This window comes from Larus michahellis, chromosome Z (genome assembly GCF_964199755.1).
Source record: "Larus michahellis chromosome Z, bLarMic1.1, whole genome shotgun sequence".
Taxonomy (NCBI): Eukaryota; Metazoa; Chordata; class Aves; order Charadriiformes; family Laridae; genus Larus; species Larus michahellis.
In genome coordinates, this window is record NC_133930.1 from 37436461 (window position 1) to 37459114 (window position 22654).

Sequence of the window (22654 nt, forward strand, 5' to 3'; positions counted from 1 at the left end):
TGCAGTAAAATCAATCAGGCTGAGGTAAACCAGAATATATGTAAAGTGTAATATTCAAACAAATGTTAAACAGACATTGGTATCTCAAACCGTAAGACAAACTTAGATTTTTGTAGGATGCTACAAAACATCTCTCTCTCATCAAGGCAGCAACAACACAATTATTACAGCCCTGAACCAAAGAAGCTGCCACTCTGCAAGCTGTCACCCCGTCTTACGGCAGACAGAACTGCTGACCAGCAAACTGTATTGTCTATGTTAACGTAAGAAACCACATGCAGCAACTAAGAGATCTCTTCTTACTTTTTTTTTTTTTGTCCTTAGTTCTGCCCTGCCCCCCCCCACCCCCAAAGTGTATTGTTCTCACTGTGGTAATACTTCTCTCTCCTGCCTAGCCACAGCGGCATTTCTTGCTGCTCAAGTAAATGCAAGGCCCTTGTAAGATTGTGCTTTGATGTTAATTTATCTGCTCGCTCAGACACAGAGCCAGCCTTGAAATATCATTGGTTTAGCTGCGCTAATGCACTGATTACCTGCCAAGCACACACAGAAGCACTGCAGATATGACTGCTAGTGCCCATCACATGTAAGCCTTTTAATGCCCAACAGTAAAGCTTCTTGGTACAGTATACAGAATAGCTTCCTGGTGTACACTACATTCTACTACATACTGCTTCACAGTTAAGAAAACTGTTGTGGCTTATGAAAACACATGCCTGCACTTTTTAAACTCTGAAAAGTTTAAACTTTTTAAACAGTTTTGCGTTGCTTATTTTTGCAATTCCTGCTAGCTCCTGTTATGGCTGAAAGACATTAATTTTCACTACGAGTCTCAATTTCAGTGCATTGCACTGCAGCCAACTGTGCAAATCAATGGACCAATGAGCAAACACAAAAATAACACGTCCCTCTATAGACTGAAACAAGAATTTTCTAAAAGATACACTGTTTGCAGTTAAACTGCAAGTCGTAAAAGACGGGATATGATGTGCATGAATGAAGACCGCATGAAGCAAATTAAATATCCTAACAGCACAGCATGTCTGGAATAAGATAATGCATGCAACCACAGATTTCTCTTAAGACCGTTCCTACAGCTTTCCCGTTCCTATTGCAAACTAAGTAATGGGGCTTGAAATCAACAGGTTGTTCAAGAGAGCCCAAAACACTAGTACAGCTCCTAAGAAAACAAGATTATACTTACCAAGTAAGGACCAAGGACCCAAACCAGATTGTGAATATCCTTTATTTCACTGTGAGAATGGGAAAGGAGGAGAACAAGTCAGGCAAAACCCAACAACTTTTGATTTCCTTCCCCCAGACTAGAAGAAACTAATATACACTGGGGCTCTCCAAATGCACTGTAGTGTGTGTACTCCGCTTCTGAAAGAACAGACTTAACCTAAAAACACCCAACCAATGAAAAGAAGAGAGAGAGAAATGATCAACCATCTCTTGTGATCCAAAGGCTGAAGACTAAGCATGGGATTTGTTTTGCCATGGAAGACTCTCCTCACTTCAGTGTATGGCCCCACCTCCTTTGTTGCTCTTTCTCTTCAGCGTGGACTAAAATAGCCTTCAAACCTAGACGATACTGAAACTTCTGTAAAGCTTCTCAGTGGATTAGAACTTTTAAGAAGATATTAAAACTTGTCTACCCAATTAGACATCAACTTTCTGAGGTGAAAGTGGTGAGACAAAACCTGTCCTTACTATTAGATACAACTACTGTTCTAATAACCTAATAACAGTGATTCACTGAAGCTGAAAATTATGTTTTAGACATTGCAACTTACTGCTAACCTCTGTCCGGTCACCTCAATGAATTAATCCAAATTCTCACACGTAACTTTGAACCACCTGATGTTAAGTAAAACTCCAAAACATTTATTGCCAAAACACTTTAACCCGTCCCAAAGATCAATGCTCATATATGTTAAAGACTTGGAAGGGTATCTTTTTATTTTTTCTTTAAGAGAAATATGAATGCCTGAAATTAATTGAACAAGGATTTATTTTGTTTCCACATACAAAATCAGACAAAAACAGCTATTTTTTCTTTAAATTTAGATCAACACTTTGTAATTCTTATTCTATGAGAATTTTGTGGAAAACGTCAGATGTACACACACAACTTCAGTTTATCTTCTTCCCTCTCCCACAGAATTAGAAAGTTTAAGAGTTTAAGGATAATCCACAATTTGCATGAAATTCAGCAGTAACTTGGTACTGGAATTGCTGTCATCTCTCTTTTATGCCTATTCTCCTATTTGCTGTTTTCTTCAACCCCTGTTCTCAGTGTACAATAAAGCTTACCTAGTATTTCAAGGGTAAAACGATTCATTTCACCCTTTCTAACAAAACAGTGCAATATTCAAACTAGGAGTATCGTAGGATTCTTCCCCTCCTGGAACTCAATGAGTTTTTACCACAAGATTTAGTCAAAAACGTCAAAATGGGTAAAATCCCGTATGTACCAGGTACAACTAAAAGATAGGAAGTTGAACACACAATAGTAGACCAAAGGTTTTTAAGGTTGTTTTACAGTTCCAAACATTTTCATATAAAATAATCAATAAAAATTGAATTTTATCCCCTTCACATGCACCCCTCCCCACCATCACCTGCCTTATGTCAAAAGTAACTTCAAAATTACACTCCACTCCCCGCTTCCTCCCCAATTGCACATTAAGACATGGACTTAAAAGAACAACATAACACTTCAAGTATGCTTCGTGCCAATCGTCAATAAGAGTCATAACATTACTGAAAAAGTACACTTGTTCTTGGGAAGCCTGAGGACTTCCTGTGGAGTGTGGTCAAACTACATTTTAAATAAGAAAAAAGCCCCCCAACCCAATCCATATCCCACCCTCTCAAAAAGAGTAAAGTGTAAAATTTTCTTTGGACTTAAAGAAACAGTATTAAATTTACCATCTGAATAAGAAATAACCCCAATAGGAATTTAGTTTTACAGTGCTGCACAAACTGTGCGCATGAAACAGTAAGTCATACAGATACTACTGTTCAGCTCTACACATACAGACTACACATGGCATATAAGCATACACATGACATACTGGCCTGTCCAGAAACAAGATACATTTTTAAGGCTGGTGAACCTGAATAAACCTTTGCATCCAGAAGTATTTTTTTTTTTTAAATTCTTTTCTCTTTTCATTGAGGGATTTGAACTTGTAATGGAAGGGTGATAACCGGCAGCAATATGAAAGCACAGAGCATCGATGTGAAACTGAGTACACATCCTCTCATTTGATCATGCACAAACAAGAATCCTGATTTTAAGGAATAATGGATGGTATGAAAGAATACTCATTTTTATAGACAAGAAATCCTTCTGGAAAAACAAACAGGTTATTGAACAGATTGAACAAAATCTGGGAAGTGTGAAAAGCATATATGCATGTGTGTGTATGTATATACACACATACACAGGTGTGTGTATATGTGTATATACACACACATATATATGTATTTATTCCAACATGTAACTGTATAAAACCAGATTTTCTTGTTTTCAAATAGAAGGTTTTAATTTAGCAGTTGTAGAAACAAACAATAACAAAACCAGAAACAAATCCCCAAAATAAACTAAGCAGACCATATACTATATGAACAAACAAAAATGTTAAGCAAATAGTTTCATGGTAAAAGTGAGTCACACACTGGCAGCAGAAGTTGAAAGTCGTAGTAATAAATAGCTCCAAATTAAGAATTTTCTACAACATTTCTTTAGCAGACAGGACCAGAATCCCCTCTTTTATGATGATCCTGCAGAACATCTTCACTCATATATATTTAGTTTTATAACATTAAAACAGACACAAGAATGTAGACTGCAAAAAATGCTGGATTCAGGACAGTATACATAACATTTTTGTTAAAAGTCCTACTGTTTTTTTCACTAAGGCTAGACAGCAAGTCATATGATCCTGTTTGGTGCATTTTCTACCATGGTCAAGATCAATACATGGACAGAGCCAAGGACCTGCAGTCCAACCTGCTGTGGTCTAACCCACTGTGGCAGATGGGAAACAAAATATAGGACCACTCTTTAGTCCCCAACTTTGTATCTTGTTTCCTGGAACCGTGGAAGCGTTAGAACAAAGTGGTGTTTCAAGTGACTAGAGAAAGATAGCAAGAAATGGCATTTTAAGATGAATAAGGTTACTAGGCTTGTGATAGTACTGCATCAAAAGAGCACAGATGGGACCCCACTACTTGCAACATCTGGTAGTGTCGTTCAATGGCTCGTTGACTTTAGAATACATGTATGCAATAATAAATAGATCAGTTATGTAGTAAGGCAGTGTGTTGAACATGCATTCATCTTGTGGACTGGAACACCACAGAGAGAGATACATGATACCATACACATTCATTAAGACCAAGTTTTTTTTGTTTGTTTTTTTGTGTGTTGGTTTTTCAAGGCTATCCAGGCAAACTTCCAGAGCATTTTCTTCTTGAGAAGAGTGGTCCTCTGAGTCTTGTCACTTTTCCTCTCCCTTATCAAGAGATGATGACTGGCTTTAAGGAAAAATAAAGCTGAGGAGGCTTGTTTTATCCCCTCCCCCTCATGTTGGTTGCATCATTCTGAATGTTTCATTTAAAGAACAGTTTTTGATACAGGCAGACGCTGAATCCTCAAGAGGTTCCAGATGTTTCCAGATAACTCTGTAGTTTACGGACTGTGGTTTTGTCCAGTGAGCAAAGATCAAAGTCAAACGTTGTATTTGTGATATGAAAGTGTCCAGTTTCTTCTATAAGATTTACTATCTGAAAGGAAAGAGAAGATGCAGTTGAAAATTTCAGCAGTTTTACATGCCCACTGAATGTACTAACATGCCACTAAGTATCACATGAAAGGCATAAACAAGCCCAATTGCCACAGTGCTTGCAGGTTAAACAGTTATCCTCGTCACTCACTCCCTTTCTGACACAAACTACAGCCCAGACTGCAGTACCTCAGGTTTTCTTTAGATCATCATCAACCACAAAGCCAGCCTACCCATCTGCTGTTCCAGCAAACATTACCGTTGAACTATTGAGGATATATTTTTCAAATGTTAAAAGAAAATCTGCATATTTTCTAATCAGTCTTTAAAAAAACCACACAAACCATAGAGCAACATCCCCCACTCCACCCTCTTCAAGCCCACACAAATACAAAAACCCAAGTAGATCTCTGGCTGGAATATTACTGTATGCATAGCTACTAAGCAGGTTACTTCAGAAATAACTGCCATAAGCCTTTCTGCAAGCAAGGGAAATAAATAAATCCTTATAGAATCTAGTCCATAGCAAACAAAAAAACGTATTCAAGAGCTCTCACAGCAACTGTTAGTTCACATACTAGCAGTTACTTCTTGAGTAACAGACTTAAATCAATATTTTTTTAAACCAAATCAGCCATGAAAGACTCCTACCAGTGGCATAAGATCACTTCTTCTGGTGACTATTTAATATATAATCATGGATTTCAGTCAAACAGGAAGCATAAGAGCTGTCAGGAGTTCCTGACAAGAACAGGGACTAAAACATCTCTCCTACGAAGAAAGGCTGAGAGAGATGGGACTGTTCATCCTGGAGAAAAGCAGACTCAGGGGGAGTCTCATCAGTGTGTACGCTGGGGTGTAAAAAAGATGGTGCCAGGCTCATTCCAGTTGTGCCTCGTGACAAGAGGCAATGGGCAGGAATGGAAACACAGGAGGCTCCCTCTGAACACCTCTTTCCTGTGAGGGTGACCAAGCACTGGCACAGGTTGCCCAGGGGTCTCTATTCTTGGCGATACTTAAAAGCCATCTGGACATGGTCCTGGGCAACTGGCACTACATGTCCCAGCTTGAGCATGGGGAGGGTTGGACCAGATGACCCAGAGGTCCCTTCCAACCGCAATCATTCTGTGATTCTGTGAAATCAACAGTACACATCTAACTTGTGCCTTTCTGCAGTTTTGGTATTTTTAGTCTCTGAACTGTAGTCTACATCTTTAAAGAGTGGTCATACTCAACAGTGAAATGCTGTAACCACTTACCGCAGATATGTTAAGTTCTAGGAAGTGCACCTACCTAAAAAAACCCTTCCAGCATCTTGGAAAGCCAAAGCGTTATTTGTCAGTGTCAACACAGTATGGCTATGAATCTCTCCTGTGCTGTTTCACTCCAAGATACAGACATCCCAAGGGAGCAAAGAGAAAGGCACCCCATCCAGAAGCGGGACACTACTGAAGGGTAGTGTCGTGGACTGACACAACATCGCTCTTCTGCTCGGTCCTTCTGCGGCACTCAGGCTAGGCTCAATGTCCTGTTTGCACTTCTCAGTTTGAAATCGATTTATTTCTAGGGCTTCCACATACACCTCCACTGAAACGCTGCTGCTAGATATTCCTTGCTTGTTTGAGCTTTATTACTCTGACTGTTAATTCGTTTTCCATAGCTGGAGAAGATACAGATCTATGCAGATATGGTCTTAGAAAGCATACCTTAATGTCACAAATCTGGTAGGAATACACCAACTTGAAAATAAAATGAATTTAAACAAAATATTTTGTAATTTTCCACTCCCCATTTCATTACGTAAGCAGATAGTTTTTTTTCTCCACAGACCACAGATGAAAAGACTATGTTGATGATACATGAAATAACTTCATGTGTATTGTCAGGCATGGCCTGACACAGCCCAGAGTGGATTAAACAGAATGGAAGCAAGATAAAATAGTAAGAGGAAAATGCCTGTTACAGTAAAAATCCCCCTTTCCAATCACCTCCCATTTTCCAGGTTGGAAAAAAACTAAAGTAAAATCTGTTTAATTTGGTTTGCAGTTGTCCAAAATTCTGAAAGTACTTAGGAACAATCCTGCTTTTATTAACACTTCATTTAAATTTGCTTTAATTCTTTTTCCATATGGGAATTTTTAGTCTAAAATCACAAACTTCATTTGTCCACTTGTTGATTCACAGATTCTTTTAACACTTTTTCCATTACCTACTGTTCTGCAGTTAACACAGGAGGAGAAAAAAATAATCAAATGGGGCAAAACTGATTGTTACCAGAACAAAACTTTGATATGTGTTATTTGTCATACTCATTTTTAGCACTTTCTTGAGCTTCATTTAAAAGAGAAGTGAAGGAGTCAATCAAGCCTCCTCTTGTAAAGTTAGGAATTTAATGTCAGGTTTGGTCTCCAAGTGTCCACATGTGTGATAAATAAATGGCTGCACAAGTAGTTTACAGAAGCCAAGGCCAGGAGGATGTAGCTATGCTGAACAATTCTGTCTAACACTTCCTTGTGTTACGGAATATATGTGATTTTAGAAACAAAGATTACATAAAAGTGTTAAAACATTTTTAAACAACACTGTATATTTTTAAAAATTGGTAAGTACTTTTATTGATCAAGTTCTGCTTTGGGCTTTTAAGCTCTAGACCAAGAGAAATATAAACATTTTAAACATATCTATCATCCAGCCCTCAAGAAATACAGCCACGATGTCAGGGCACCTGGTAAATCAGACTGAAATGAACCCGAAAAATTTTAATGGATGTACAAAAATCTATCGAGATAAACTCAGACAGATCAATGAACAACACCTGCCTGTGTGCCAGTCAATGAGGAATTAATAACTTGCAGTATTAGCATATGCACCCTTATGCTATTCAGATATACTTGAAAAAGAGTAAAAGTTTGAGATTAGTTGCCAGGAAGTCTGACAGTTATAATATTAAAAATACAGCATTAAAATGTTTTATTCTGAGGGCTCAGGCCGCAAAGAACAAAAATATCCCATTCGTTTCTGCTGTAGTACACTTTGCTTTTCTGCTGTAATGTACATCTCTGTTTACATAATGCCTCTCCAGCCCAGTTTCATCATTATCCATCATAGTACAACTATTTATCTGCCTTTAAACAAGCAAATGTGTATGTGTGTTTAAGGAAGCCAAAGTGCAACTAATGACATAGTCATTTTTCAATTTATGGAGGGCTTTAAGCCATTTGATAGTTTCCAGACCTGCAAGCTGCCCCTTGAAGAAAATTCTCAGAAGATAGCTGCCATCTGAAGTTAAGCACCTTGTGGACATGAGCAATGTAATTTTCAGCGGTGCTGCACACTCTCAATTTCTTCCTTATGCCTGTGCTGTCTAGCGCACTGGCTTTAAGGAGATTTCTTTAAGGAGAATCTTCAAGGAGATTTGAAAATCAGAGGCAAAGTCTTACCAGAAGACTTTGACTTTCAGGGGTCATGCTAACCATCATCTGCACTGAAAATGCAGCGTTATGCACCCAGCTTTAGCCAGCCATATTTGAATATATGGGACATGCCATATTAACACCTAATTGCACATTTGGTTATCCCTACTATTTCACTACAAAACATAGAGTTTAAAAAAAAGAAAAAAAGCCTAATCACTGTAAATCCTAAACCTTTTCTTTACAGTGAGAGAAGTGGGAAAGATATTTCTTTCTAAAATGTAATTTCAGGCCAATTTCTGTTCAGCCACGGTTGAATATTCACATAAATATTCCTCAGGACTAATTTCTTGGTCAAATGTTCTTTTACACCTGCCTTCTCCCTCTTGGGCAATTCTTATATAAGTATCATTTTACATTAGGATTACTTAGCTACACATCTGGGCACTTGCAGTTCAGTATAACATCTCTCCTGCCTCCTCCCTCTTTCTTGTGGATTTATTTCATCTTCCTTTAACAAAGTCTCTCAAAGAGAAATGCCTCTCTTGGGAAAGAGCCACCTTCTCAAACAGATATATTTTTCTCATTTCTCATTTGCTGTCATGGCTATGGACTTGGTAATAATTGAGACTGCAAAAACCTCTCTTCTCCTTTAAACATTGCTCAGCAGAAGTTTCAAAAGCCAGCGCTTTTGAATGACCAAATGCCTTCATTCTTCTCATCCAAGTCCCTTCTCTAAAAATTCCCTAGAAGTCTGTGGGCAGCAGACTTTGACACATGCAAGAGACTATTACCTGCCCCAACATAAACTAAAGAGATGACAACTGCCACTCAGGAACACAGAACTCCACCACCATTCCACTTCAACGCTGCCACCATCTTTAAAACCTCTTGCAGGTATTCACAGTTTTCTGTTGCATATTTTTGCCCTCTGCAGTTTTATCCCTTGCTCTCCTGACCCCTGTACTTCCTATAGTCTCTATATACTTATATTTCCTGGTCCAAAAGTTTCCCATTCATTCCTAAAAACTTTCTCAGCTCAGTACTCTTTTTATTTCTGTGCTTACTGGGAAATATTTTACATTAATTACATAGCTGCAAAGCAGTAAGGACATTTAAGATGGGATGAAAGTTTATTTGTAATGCAGAGAAGCCTGATTCTCTGCAACTTATGCATTCAATATTGTGAACGTATTTCCGTAAACTGATAAAACCATATGAACTAATGAACTACAGAACATTAAGGGATTAAAGGCTTTAAATCCAAACTGCATTATTTGTTTTATAACAGCAGAGACCATTTGCTAGTGCAGACTGGCTAACAGACAACTGTTAAAGTAGTGTGGCTCTTCCATTGAACTCTGGTAGACCTCTGTAGCCAGTATTACGCAGTTACCAGCTGCCAGTACAGAAGTGCACCACTCTCCTACCCTGCACCATCCGTCCATAAATCCAGCCTTCACTGAGGCTGTATCGACAGCCTGCAGAGCGTAGGGCTTAGGTGGCTTCATGTGAAGTTTTGGAAAAGAGAATAAAAATCTGCTTGAAAACCTTTTCTGCAGAGCAAGAGATGAAAACAAACAAGAAACATTTTTTCCCGTGAGGGTGGTAACTGCAAAATACTGGCTACAGAGGTTTACCAGAAGTGAAACCATTCAAAAGCTTTGCCTTGGACAACTGGGAAATTAAGTGCTCAGGAAGCAAAACCAGGGCATGAATTTACAGTACAGTAGCTTTTTCAGATTCACTTTTTATTGACACAGAATCACAGAATGGTTCAGGTTGGAAGGGACTGTAAAAGATCACCTAGCTCCAACCCCCCTGCCATGGGCAGGGACACCTCCCACTAGACCAGGCTGCTCAAAGCTTCATCCAGCCTGGCCTTGAACACTTCCAGGGATGGGGCTCCACAACTTCCCTGGGCAACCTGTTCCAGTGCCTCACCACCCTCACAGTAAAGAATTTCTTCCTAATACCTAATCTAAATCTTCCCACTTTCAGTTTATAACTGTTACCCCGTGTCCTATCATTATACTCCCTGATCCAGAGTGCCTCCCCATCCTTCCTGTAGGCCCCCTTCAGGTACTGGAAGGCTGCTATAAGGTTTCCCCGGAACCTTCTCTTCTCCAGGCTGAACAACCCCAACTCTCTCAGCCTGTCTAGCATAGATGCTGCAGCCCACTGATCATCTTCGTGGCCCTCTGCTGGACCCGTTCCAACAGGTCCATGTGCTTCTTGTGCTGAGGGCTCCAGAGCTGGACACAGTACTCCAGGTGGGGTCTCAGGAGAGCAGAGTAGAGGGCCAAAATCACCTCCCTCGACCTGCTGGCCACGCTTCTTTTGATGTGGCCCAGGATGCGGTTGGCTTTCTGGGCTGCAAGCACGCATTGCCTACTCATGTTGAGCTTCTCATCCACCAGTACGCTCAAGTCCTTCTCCTCAGGGCTGCTCTCAAGCCATTCTCTGCCCAATCTGTGTTTGTGCCTGGGATTGCCATGACCCAGGTGCAGCACCTTGCACTTGGCCTGGTTGAACTTCATGAGGTTCGGACAGACCCACGTCTCAAGCCTGTCAAGGTCCCTCTGGATGGCATCCCTTCCCTCCAGCATGTCAACCACGCCACACAGCTTGGTGTCGTTGGCAAACTTGCTGAGGGTGCACTTAATCCCACTGTCCATGTCACTGACAAAGATGTTTAACAGTACTGGTCCCAGTACTGACCCCTGAGGAATGCCACTCGTCACTGGTTTCCACTTGGACATTGAGACATTGACTGCAACGCTTTGAATGCGGCCATCTAGCTAGTTCCTTATCCACCGAGCGGTCCATCCATCAAATCCATGCCTTTCCAATTTAGAGACCAGGATGTCAGGCAGGACAGTGTCAAACGCTTTGCATAAGTGCAGGTAGATGATGTCGGTTGCTCCCCCCTTATCTACCAATGCTGTGGCAACATCGTAGAAGGCCACCAGATTTGTCAAGCACAATTTGGCTTTGGTGAAGCCATGGTGGCTATCACCAATCACCTCCTTATTTTCCATGTGCCTTAGCAGAGTTTCTAGGAGGATCTGCTCCATGATCTTGCCAGGCACAGAGGTGAGTCTGACTGGTCTACAGTTCCCTGGGTCTTCCTTTTTTCCTTTTTTGAAAATGGGGATTATGTTTCCCCTTTTCCAATCAGCGGGAACTTCACCAGACTGCCACGACTTTCCAAATATAATGGAAAGCGGCTTGGGGACTTCATCTGCCAGCTCCTTCAGGACCCATTGATGGATTTCATCTGGTCCCATGGACTTGCGTACCTTCAAGTTCCTCAGATGGTCCCGAACCTTTTCTTCTCCTACAATGGGCGGTTCTTCGTTCTCATAGACCCTGCCTTTGCATTCTGCAACTTGGGTGGTGTGGTTGGAGCCCTTGCCAGTGAAGGCCGAGGTGAAAAAGTCATTCAGCACCTCAACCTTCTCCATATCTTGGGTGACCAGGTCTCCTTTCTCCTTCCTGAGAGGGCCCACATCTTCCCTAGTCTTGCCTTTACCCTTGATGTGCTTATTGAAGTTTTTGTTATCTTTGATGCCCCTAGCCAGATTTAATTCTATCTGGGCTTTAGTTTGCCTAATCTGGTTCCTGGTCACTCGGACAGTTTCTCTGTATTCCACCCAGTCAACCTGCCCTTGCTTCCACCTTCTGTAGGCCTCCTTTTTGCTTTTGAGCTTGTCCAGGAGCTCTTTGTTAATCCACACAGGCCTCCTGGCATTTTTGCCTGACTTCTTCATTCTTGGAATGCACTTTTTCCCATGTTATCCTGCCAAGCAGGTCCCTCAAGAGGCCAAACTCTGCTCTCTTGAAGTCCGGGGTAGCGAGCTTGCTGCGCGCTCTCCTCGCTGCTTGAAGGATCTTGAATTCAACCATTTCATGATCACTGCAGCCAAGGCTACCCTTGAGCTTGACACTCGCCACCAGCCCTCCTTGTTGGTTAGGACAAGGTCCAGCATAGTTCCTCTCCTTGTTGGCTCCTGTACCATTTGAAGAAGAAAGTTGTCATCGACACACTCCAAGAACTTCCTGGATTTCTTGTGCCCTGCTGGGTTGTCCTTCCAACAGATATCAGGGTGGTTGAAGTCCCCCATGATGACCAGGGTCTGTGAACGCAATGCTGCTCCTATCTGTCTATGGAGGGCCTCATCTGCTCTCTCGTCCTGGTCAGGTGGCCTGTAGCAGACCCCTACCATAATGTCCCCTGCCCCTGTGTTCCCTTTAATCTTGACCCATAAGCTCTCAGTTGGGTCTTCATCTACGCCCAAGTGGAGCTCCATGGACTCCAGCTGTTCATGTGACCTCGCTAAGAATTAATGAATAATGTAAAGTGGAAAGGGTGTTGCAATTCCTACCTTTTTTGCATCCTGCACAGTAATTGCCAAGTATATACAGAAATTTGCCCTTGCCACAATTCTGAAAGTGTGCTTTGGTTCCCTTTGTAGACAAAAGGGAACTTGCGAAACATCAGTATCTTAAATATGAAGTATAGTTAATATGCATCATTGTGTATCATAACTCATGAAATCTGACAAAGCTATCAGAATTCCTCTTTAACTAAGAATATCCTTAATGAAAGTCTTCCTTTTGACTGACGACTCAATTGTTTTCTCATCTTTACTCACAATATTGAGCCTGAACTAACAAACAGGTTAATGTTGGGGCTTACAAAATATTCTTAACACAACTATCCAAGTGTTCAGAAATTTAATGAGTGATTGCAATCATGTAGAAGTGGTAAAAATTTCCCTCTTCACAACATGTCCACAACTGGCACATAATTGCACTAAACGTAATAAAACCATCTGTGCTACAATTACATCTGCTTTGTTAACAATGCTTCACAATTTGTAATTCAATAGTACCTGACAATGCCACCCAAAACAAAGAATGTTATTCTTTGTTCTTACTATTGCATAACCTTTCAATAAATTTGGAGCATTCGTGGTTTGTGCATTTTCATATTTTACTCCTTGCATGACTTCAGAAGACTCAATGAATAGATTGTGGTTTTGCCCAAAGTGAGCTATGCTTTGAATTCCATGTTTTCTGTTTGCCATAGAAAACACCTTTAATTGTTTCAGAGAAAATGTCGGTCATTTTCAGGAAAAAGCAACAAGATTTGTACCAAGTCATAGTGCACAGCTGTTTCCATTCTCCCATCCTGTTTTCATAGTTATTGATACAGTACATTGAGAAACAACACTGAATTGGTGAGAAATTCAGCTCAGAAAGGCAAGTTTTTATATTTGTCATTTAGTGTGACAACAGAATTTAAAGTATGTGTAAGAATTCCCTAAGCTGCACTGAAAGTGGCAATGGGCTGTATACGGATTCTATAGGCTTGAAAGCTACTAAACTTGATTATAGAGTTTTAGATGAAGGGGAAAAAATAGATGTAACTTCACAATTTCAATGAGCACGCTGTGATATTGCATGAGAGTGCTCCTCACCTGCTGCAGTACATGTCTCTCTCTCAATGTCATTAATCTTCTGTGGAGCTCTACTAGTTCATCGAGATATGCCTAGAAACAAATCCCCCCCATAAACAACTTGTTAATTAAGTCATAGCTATGTATTTCAAAAACTTCAGATGTCTTCAAAAACAGTACAAATGAAAATTTTTTTTAAATCTTCTTTGAGCTAAATTTTCTCATGTAGTAGTTTGGCTTTCTCTAGCTTAATACAACCCAAATACATGTTTTTGTGGGTTTTTTTAGATAGTTCATGACAATGAAAATCTTATTAGGTGGTCGTTTGTTGTAGAAGATAATCTCTATATCTGAACTGTGGCAAAAAGTATTTTTTCTAAAAAAATCTCCCACCTTTTCACATAAGGCCCAAACACAAAGGCTCACAATCAAATCCCCCTTTTTCCCTAAAGCTCCATAATTAATTTTCTGTGTCAACAAGGAGATAAGGGAAGAAAGATCAAGCAAGGTTAATCCAATGGTAAATTCCACTGTCCTCCTTCCTGGGATGTCAAACTTGTCCCACCTCTCCACCCAATTAACAACTCACTCCTTCAGCCTGAGCCATCAGAAACCTTTTTTTCTTTTGAGCAGAGAGAAATACAGCACCCAGCATAAGAAACCAAAAAGCATATGGATCAGGCCACTGAAAATCTAGCAACATATACTGAAACTTTGGTCTCCTGACTCACATTATCATAAAGTTTACACTAATACCTGTAAAATATGAACCTTCAGAGAAACTTGTCCACACTGGGAAATTGGTCTATGCTCACTCACACAATGACTTAGACTTCTTACCCGTAGCCAGCTGACACGATTTTAAACAAGAATGTCTTTCTCAGTGTTAAATGGTCACTGTTGGTTCATATCATTCTAGTTAACATCCTAAATCACACTGCCACTTCCTAACACACAGACCTCAGAAAGGATTCGGGAAAATACGTAATTGGGTTTTTTTGATTGACTGATTGGCTAGGAATACAGCTGTGAATTCTCCTCTTCAAAAATTACCACTTCATCTCTGAAGCACAATGCAAACTCATGGTGGAGAGTAGATAAAATAAATAATAGATGTCAGATTCCCAACTGCTGACATTTGCCAAATGACATGTATTGCAGAGAAGGAAAACACTTTCAAAATAGGACATAAGAAGAAAGAATTACAGGGAAAAAAAAAAAAAAAGAGACAGATCTGCACCTAAGGAAACCCAAAGCCAAGACGTACTAACTACTCAGATTTTCATTCTGTAGCTAAGGTTGGTGTTTAGTAAATCCATTAATATCACATTCTGGACTAGTTTACTGTTACCTCATTCTCATTTACCTTATCACAATCTCCATTCTTCATTTGTTTATCAGATTTGTTTTGCTTTATTGGACTTTTCACTTCTAAAATCTGGAAAAGAAAGAAAATCCTGTGAAAATTAAATGCATCATTGGACACAATTACATATAAAAAATTCTGCTATCAGTTAATAACACAAAGAATATAACATCTGGAGAAAATGTGATCAAAACTCAAAACTGAGCTTTTCATTCATTAATTCATATTTTTCAGAAAAAAGCAGCTTACAGCAGAAAATGCTGAGTTGTTGGAATGAGGTGATATTGTTATTATTAATCCTTAATAGAATTCACTTAATGTCATTTAAAGCCTCGTCAACACTTTTTTGTATCTTTTGCATGCCGATAGGGTAAGGGGTTTGATTCTGCAGATACAAAATGATGCTGAGGTACTCTTCATTGCCTTTGAAATGTAACATGATCAGTATATTTTTCCTGTTTTTCTTTTTTTTCCCCAACGCTGTCTCTTTTCTGCTACAATAGAGATTTTGAAACATAATCTTTGAAATGAATGAATCAGTTGTAACTAAAAAAAAAGTTTGACTGTAATTTCTCTTGCACTTTATGGAACCCTTCCTTCAGTGCCATACAAAGCCATTTACTACCATAGACAAACCAAGAATGCTTCATCCAGTACTGAATCACAGCCAAGAGCAGCAGCATGTCAACAAGTAGCAGAATACCATGCTTAATATGAAAATTTTAGTACTAAAATGAGGAATATTGGAATATTTTGGGGAAACAGAACTGTTTACTGGTCTTCCAATTTTTTCCACACACAACACACATTTTTTTGAAGCTAAAAGTAGAGTTAAAAAAAATAAAAAATAAATCACCATGTCATTCCCAACCTGGAATATGATCAGTTCTTCTGAAAAACCTCGAAGAAAAATAAATGATCACAGATGATGGGAGATTTACTTAGCCAGGAGTGATGCATGGCCAGAAAGCAAAACATACTTTTCCAAAGAAAAATCCCAGTTCTTTGATTCAGCATCCCCTGGGGTTACTGCTGTGTAGGCCAGTGGAAGAAAAACTCTTGTTTTGAAAAAAACAAAACAAAACAAAACAAAAAACATACCTCTAGGCATGGATCCAATACCTTTTAGATGCTTTCCTTGTTTTTAAAGGAAGAAAATTCTTGGTTTCAAATAGAACCTTAGAAAGGGCACAGTATAATTGAAAAAGCTGATTCCTTACCATGCTCACATCTTAAGCACTCTTGTTTAGATGACACACAGCACTAATCACATCTGAGAAGCTTATAGAAATATTAACTCTGTCTTAGCTCTTTAGTTCTATGAATGGACTTAGTCAACACAAGCCTGATTTCATCAGTCAAAATCATCATCCTGGCAAGCAGCACTATGCTACCAAGCAGGGACTTCAAATGTGGTTACGGTCTGTTCAATTTGATTTCTTATAATGCTTTCTTAAATTTCTGATTTTCAGCTCAATTATAAAATTCATCTCAATTACAAAAATGGAAGAAGGTATGTGACATTCAATTTTAGCTGGCACACTGCTATTGTTTGGAGTGTCTAAATGAGCATGGAGGCCGCCTGTTAGATGACCAAAGGGGAAACGAACATGAAAGATGTGACTGAGTGGGCTGCTGATATTGAGACTTAAAATTACTTAACAATTACATTGCCTCTGTAGTTAAGTCTTCATTAAACAACAAACCACAGATAGGTGGTTTTATTTTTCTTGAGTTTATGTCTCCAATAAACACAACATTCTTGATCATTACGGTTTGCTTTTTTCCCCAAAAGACTCTCTCTTAAAAACTTGTCACTCCTGTACAGATCAACTTAGAAAAGCCTGCAGAGTTTCTGGTGGATAAGAAGAATGCCTTCTGTGCATGGAATCTCCTTCCTCTCTCTGTGCAAAAACTACTCCCTAAGTTTTGTTCTGCACAGTGTACTTGAACTTAACTGACATGGATAATGTTTTGTCCTTGCACTACCAGTAAGCTTGTACTGGAAATCTTATTAGAAAAACAATGACAAGTAAATAATTTCTGCCAGATAATTGAAGCAGTTAACCTAAGAGACACAGTAAAGACGCATCCATAAAACTCACCACCTAAACCATAAACTTTTGTTAATACAGGTACATGCTATTCTAACTACAACAACACTGTAAGCAGCCATTTATTGCCAGTCAGTAAATTTCATGACTGCTTTGTGTATGATCCAAGTGGTCCTGACACTGGGAGTGAATTATGGTTCCCTAAAACAAGTGACAAATTATGATTATTTTTTTTTTTAAAGAATATCAGTTTTTATGTTTAGAGAGCCTTACTTTATTGGTGACTGGGGGTAGCTGGTGAGGTAACTCTCAAACTCTAATTTTCATTTGTTCCTGATGTATTTTGTAACTCTAGGTTATTTAATTTCTTTTCTCTGAAAGACAAAACTACCCTACTTTCCTAATCTCAAAAATAGTAACCATGTTAGCTCTTTCGGATATGAAACAAATACCCTGACAGTGAAGTAAAAACTATTACGTCTCCTAGTGAAGTAAAAAAATATTGTATCTTCGATATAAACACTGGTAGGAGAGAGGGGAAAAGACAAATGAATAAACTCCTGAGAATCACAGAATCATTTAGGTTGGAAAAGACCCTTGGGATCATCGAGTCCAACCATCAACCCCACTCTACAAAGTTCTCCCCTACACCATATTCCCCAACACCACATCTAAACGAGTCTTAAACACATCCAGGGATGGTGACTCCACCACCTCCCTGGGCAGCCTATTCCAGTGTCTGACCACTCTTTTTGTGAGGAATTTTCCAGTGTCTGACCACTCTTTTTGTGAGGAATTTTTTCCTGATGTCCAGCCTAAACCTACTCTGCTGCAGCTTGAAGCCATTCCCTCGTGTTCTATCGCTAATTACCTGTGAGAAGAGACCAGCACCAACCTCTCTACAATGTCCTTTCAAGTAGTTGTAGAGAGTGATGAGGTCTCCCCTCAGCCTCCTCTTCCTCAAACTAAACAGTCCCAGCTCCTCCAATCGCTCCTCATAAGATTTATTCTCCAGGCCCTTCACCAGCTTCATTGCCCAATGAGCCTATTGATGCAAATTTTGTCTACTGCTCATACAAACGCAAACGTGTACCACTTGATACAAACCCAAACCTGTATCACTTGTACGACTGATGCTGTAAAGCCAGTTTGCATTGCATTATGAAGGTAATTCATACAGAAAGGATACATTTCTTAAAATGCTAATGAAAACATTACTTTGGTCTGTGGTATTTGCTAAACCAAATACTTCTTCTCCTGAAAAAAAGCTCTTATGTCAGTTTACAGACCAAGTAACTGCACTGAAGTAATCAGAATGTCATTATCAGCTCCCCATGACTGCATTTACGAATCCTGACTTTACCTGGTTGTTGTTGGTTTTCAGTAAAGGTGGTGCTGGCTCATGATGTAGTGGTGAGGAAGCTGAACTGCTGTCGCTGTCACTGCCATCGCTCAGGCTAACCCTATGGAAAAACAGACTCAAGCGATTACACCCCCAAAAAAAGCGCTGTTACCAGGGGTGAACTGAGCTTGCACTTTGCGGTAGGACACTAAGAATGACCCCTTGCTAAGCAAGCCATCATTAATCAAGATCATGTGGGAGAGAGGCATCCGAGTGGGGCTGCACTCTGGAAAAACCTCTCCATAGCATGGAGAACAAGGCTGTCTGCCTCTGCTGCACTTGGCTGAGATGACACGTCCCGTTAACAGCAGCTAACATTAGAGAAACAGAGAAATATTTAGAACATTAAAACAGCAAGTCTGTATCTCGATTTACAGCCACGTGCAAGGAGGAGACTGTTTTTTTACAGAAACTTCTCTGCTCTTCTAAAAGCTTTCTAAACAGCTGTATTTCCCACTTGGAGAAGTGTTTCACTGAAAAGTTCCTTGTCTCTTGTCATAAATAACACTCTTTTTCCTGGCTAAAATTTAAAACCTTAGCATCTCAGGAGAGACCACATGAAAAAGCTAAGTTCCTAGTCAGTCTCACCCTTCATTTACTTAGGAACAACAGGGAATATTTATTTGTTGGAAGAAAAAAAAAATAGTTATTTGGGATAAAAAGAAGATAGAGAAAAATTAGCCTTAAGTTTTTGTTAGAAAAAAATGAAACAAAGTCTCCACACTTAAGAGACAAGTTGAGCTTGAGACAGTCCTTTATAAAATCACTGACATGAACAAATTATCTAACTGCAAGTCATGTTGGTCTTTTTCTCCTTGATTCCAGTTGCTAAAGTTGTGCCAGGGATGCAGGTGACATTCATTACTGTTTTCCTATTACCTTCGCATTTAAGCAGTAGCTGACAGTGGCAGTCAGGTGCTGTGCAGTCACAGCAAAACCTTGTTTATCAGATAGAGAACCGACTATGAAAAGGTTCTACAGAGACTGTTTCAGGTTTCCCATAACCTTCAGATGGAGTTTCAGGCTGCCCAAAGAACAGAGGATTTTTGGAACGTGGTCTTGGGTTGCAGCTAGGATGCAGAGGCATTTTTTAAGAAGTAACTTCTGTGACAGATGCTTGCTTTACCGTCTGTCTGCACTTTTACACATTACCTATTGCATGCAGTGCAGAAATTACTTGAAATTCACATTCCATTGTTTCTGATCCAATTTAACAACCTAATCTAAAACTGGTAAGCGGAGAGATCTTGAAAATGAGATACTATGTACCGAATAGCTCATCCAGCAATTGAAGGACTTAATTTTATCTCATTCATGCCGGAGAGTAATTATGACTACTCCCCTGAAGTCACAATGGCATGAAATCAAGGAAAGTCAAATGAATGAGGATCATCATAACCATATGGATTAGTACAGAAATAGTTTGTATTGGGAATGGCTAATTCTGTTAGTTTTCAGAAGAGGCACTTTTAGGTGCATATGCTTTAAAAAGAGAGTCTGAATTCTCTGCCCATTTGCTACTCGGCGCTCTTTGAGAACATTAGACCTTAACCCATTACTAACATGCACAACGTCTTGGCCGCCAGGCTACTTGCAATCACAGGACACTCACCTTCGACTCCTGCTTCCTCCTCTTGTATTTACAGGTCGTTCCAACTCAGAATCGTTGTCATTCTCATCTGCTTCATCTGACTCATCTTCATTATCGTCTGACTGCAGATCTTTCATTATAGACCTCAACGGACCTGAAACAACAGAGGCAATAAAATACACAAATAAAGTTCACTTTGCAGTGTTCCAGGTAATTCACCCAGCTTTGTAGGTGGCAGAAAACCACCCTCCCCGCACAGTGTTGGGAGAGTTTTAAACATTAAACAAATGAAGTAATGCAGTGGGGGCTTACGCTGCAGGGACTTATCCATGAATCACTTACTCACACGAGCAACTCAGCTTCAATAGACTTACTCAGGACAGTGAAGTGACTCATATATTCAAGTGTTTGCACAATTGACCCCCTGGACCATAGCTGAAGTAAAATACTATCATGCCAGGAGAAATTGACTATTGCTGTATTATTATTAGAAGCAAGATTCTTCTGCGTTGCTGGGTTTTAGCATTTTTTTTGCTTTCTCAAAGGGTATTATGTGCAAGTAAAGATCTACAGGGACATACTGATCAGTAATGGCACATTTGTTACATTAATCCATGTACTGAGAAGCAGAGTCTAACAAATCATTCTGGCTAACTACTACTGGCCAAGACAGCCTTTGTCCTTCTGTTTTTTTGTATATTTAGCTTTAGCTGTTCCCTTTATTTTGGGGTCAATTTCAGGTCAAGTAAACACTTTGCCAATGTTCCTAAGTAAAAGTGCATCCATCCCACACAACACTATGCTATCTCTTTTCCTAAATTAACAGAAGGTACAAAGCTTGACTTGCTTGTAAAAGTGCATTAAATCCAGTTTGGGATTTTGGCTTGATTGTACTAATTTATTTTGCAAATATGTTTTGCAACATATGAGGAATATGTTTAACATATCTGCAAAATGTAAAACTATAGCTTCTTGAAAGCTGCAAAAGCAGCTTGGAAGAGGGAAGAAAGCAAGACTGATGCCACAGGGCATTTAACTCTTAAGTACCTCCCCCACCTGGGACACAAAGCAGCAAATAAAAGCAGGAACAGGGATTGCTATTAGGGTTCTGTAACTCCTTCAGCCCACGAAACACAAAATACTAAAATGAAGTGAGCCTCAGAGTGTTCTTCAAAGGGAGATGAAGCTTGCAACTCTCTATTTCCTAACAGGGGAAACAGAGTCAAGGAGTGTCATCCTTGGTCACTGCCAGAAGAGAAGGCAGACTTCTACCACGGCCATACACCTAATAGGAACGGTGTTCCCACCATGGGAAGAACTTTATGGATTATTCCAGACCTAGCACGGCTCAGGTCACAGGCATTTTGACTAGTTTTGTGTGAGTGACTTCAAATCTGATGAGAATGATTTGCCACTAAGGCTGCACTAGAACTTTCATAAACTGGTGCAGTTTGTGCAGGTTCAGATCAATGGTTTCTCTTCTCTGTTTTGACACCCCAAGGTTGGCTGGGAAGAAGCCCAGATGGCACTGATGGGCAAATTCCCGGTGGACCAGACCCTTGTATAGGTGACAAGGAAAGGGGAGCTATACTGAAGTGCTTCTTGTCCATGTAACCACCACTGATCTGCAGAAGTAGCTGATCCGTGCTCCATTTTCTGTTCCTGTTTGGGTCTCGGGCAGAAAACACTCAGCTATTCACAAATGGTAACTTGCAGTCTGTCTGAATATCTTATCATCTGACCCTTGAAGGAGGGAAAGGACTCCTTCCTTGTCTTTTAATAGGAGCAGTAATAAATATATTCTATTTAAAAGGGAGGAGAGAGCACACTTCCAGCAGCATCAGTACAGAGATGAAGGAAGAATTTGCCCACTTTGATTTTTTGGAAAATGTTCCCATTGGCTGGCTTGACTGTTGAGGTGGGTGAATGAGAAACATGGCACAGGGAGATAAATAAATTGAGGTAAAGGGCTAGCAAAGAGACTTAAGTTATAATTATACAAAGAAGGATTCCACATTTCAAGAAAGACAAAAAGGTAGAACACAAGGGTATTTCCACAGGCTAGACTTAGCCTAGAAAGGCTAGTTTCCATACACCTTACTGGGCAAAAACATTAACAACCACCATTAAAGCCCTACTGAAGATGATCACCTCTGCACTGAGAGCAGATGAGTCTCACTCCACTCCATAGGCCAACAACAGCTTCCGAGAAAGCATTCATCTCTCCTCCACAACAGAAAAATACTCGGCAACGATCAGATGGAGCAAAGGAAAAGGTCAGTGGGAGGAAAGGTAAAATAATAAACCAAAACCTAGTCTTGTAATGAAATTTAGTATGGCATGTGAAAAACTGATGTTGCATAAAACACCAGAATATAACCCCACAACATGAAAACTGCTAGCTATGCTTGCAGGTCACCCAAAACATCACTTCTTGATTTTATTTTGAAATTGAAGCAGAAAGAAAACCAGCACGCATTCCTCATGATCCCTACACAGCCTGCTCTCACAAGTTTAATCTAAATCATTATTCTTGCCTATGTCCTTATTCCAAGTATAGCAGAGGG

General features: G+C 39.8%; 1 protein-coding gene across 2 annotated transcripts in view; it reads right to left on the reverse strand.

Moving 5' to 3' along the window:
• Window positions 1–1998: 1998 nt before the first annotated feature.
• MLLT3 (MLLT3 super elongation complex subunit) overlaps window positions 1999–22654 on the reverse strand; it is a 139133-nt gene continuing 118477 nt past the window's right edge. Inside the window, exons 8-12 of one of the 2 annotated variants that reach the window (XM_074570483.1) lie at window positions 20109–20241; window positions 18458–18557; window positions 15041–15112; window positions 13696–13767; window positions 1999–4797 (exon numbers count right to left, since the gene is read on the reverse strand). In XM_074570483.1, the coding sequence (XP_074426584.1) occupies window positions 4666–4797; window positions 13696–13767; window positions 15041–15112; window positions 18458–18557; window positions 20109–20241 (509 nt within the window). In that variant the 3' untranslated portion in view covers window positions 1999–4665. The remainder of the gene's footprint in view (window positions 4798–13695; window positions 13768–15040; window positions 15113–18457; window positions 18558–20108; window positions 20242–22654) is intronic. The other variant, XM_074570484.1, reaches the window with a different exon arrangement.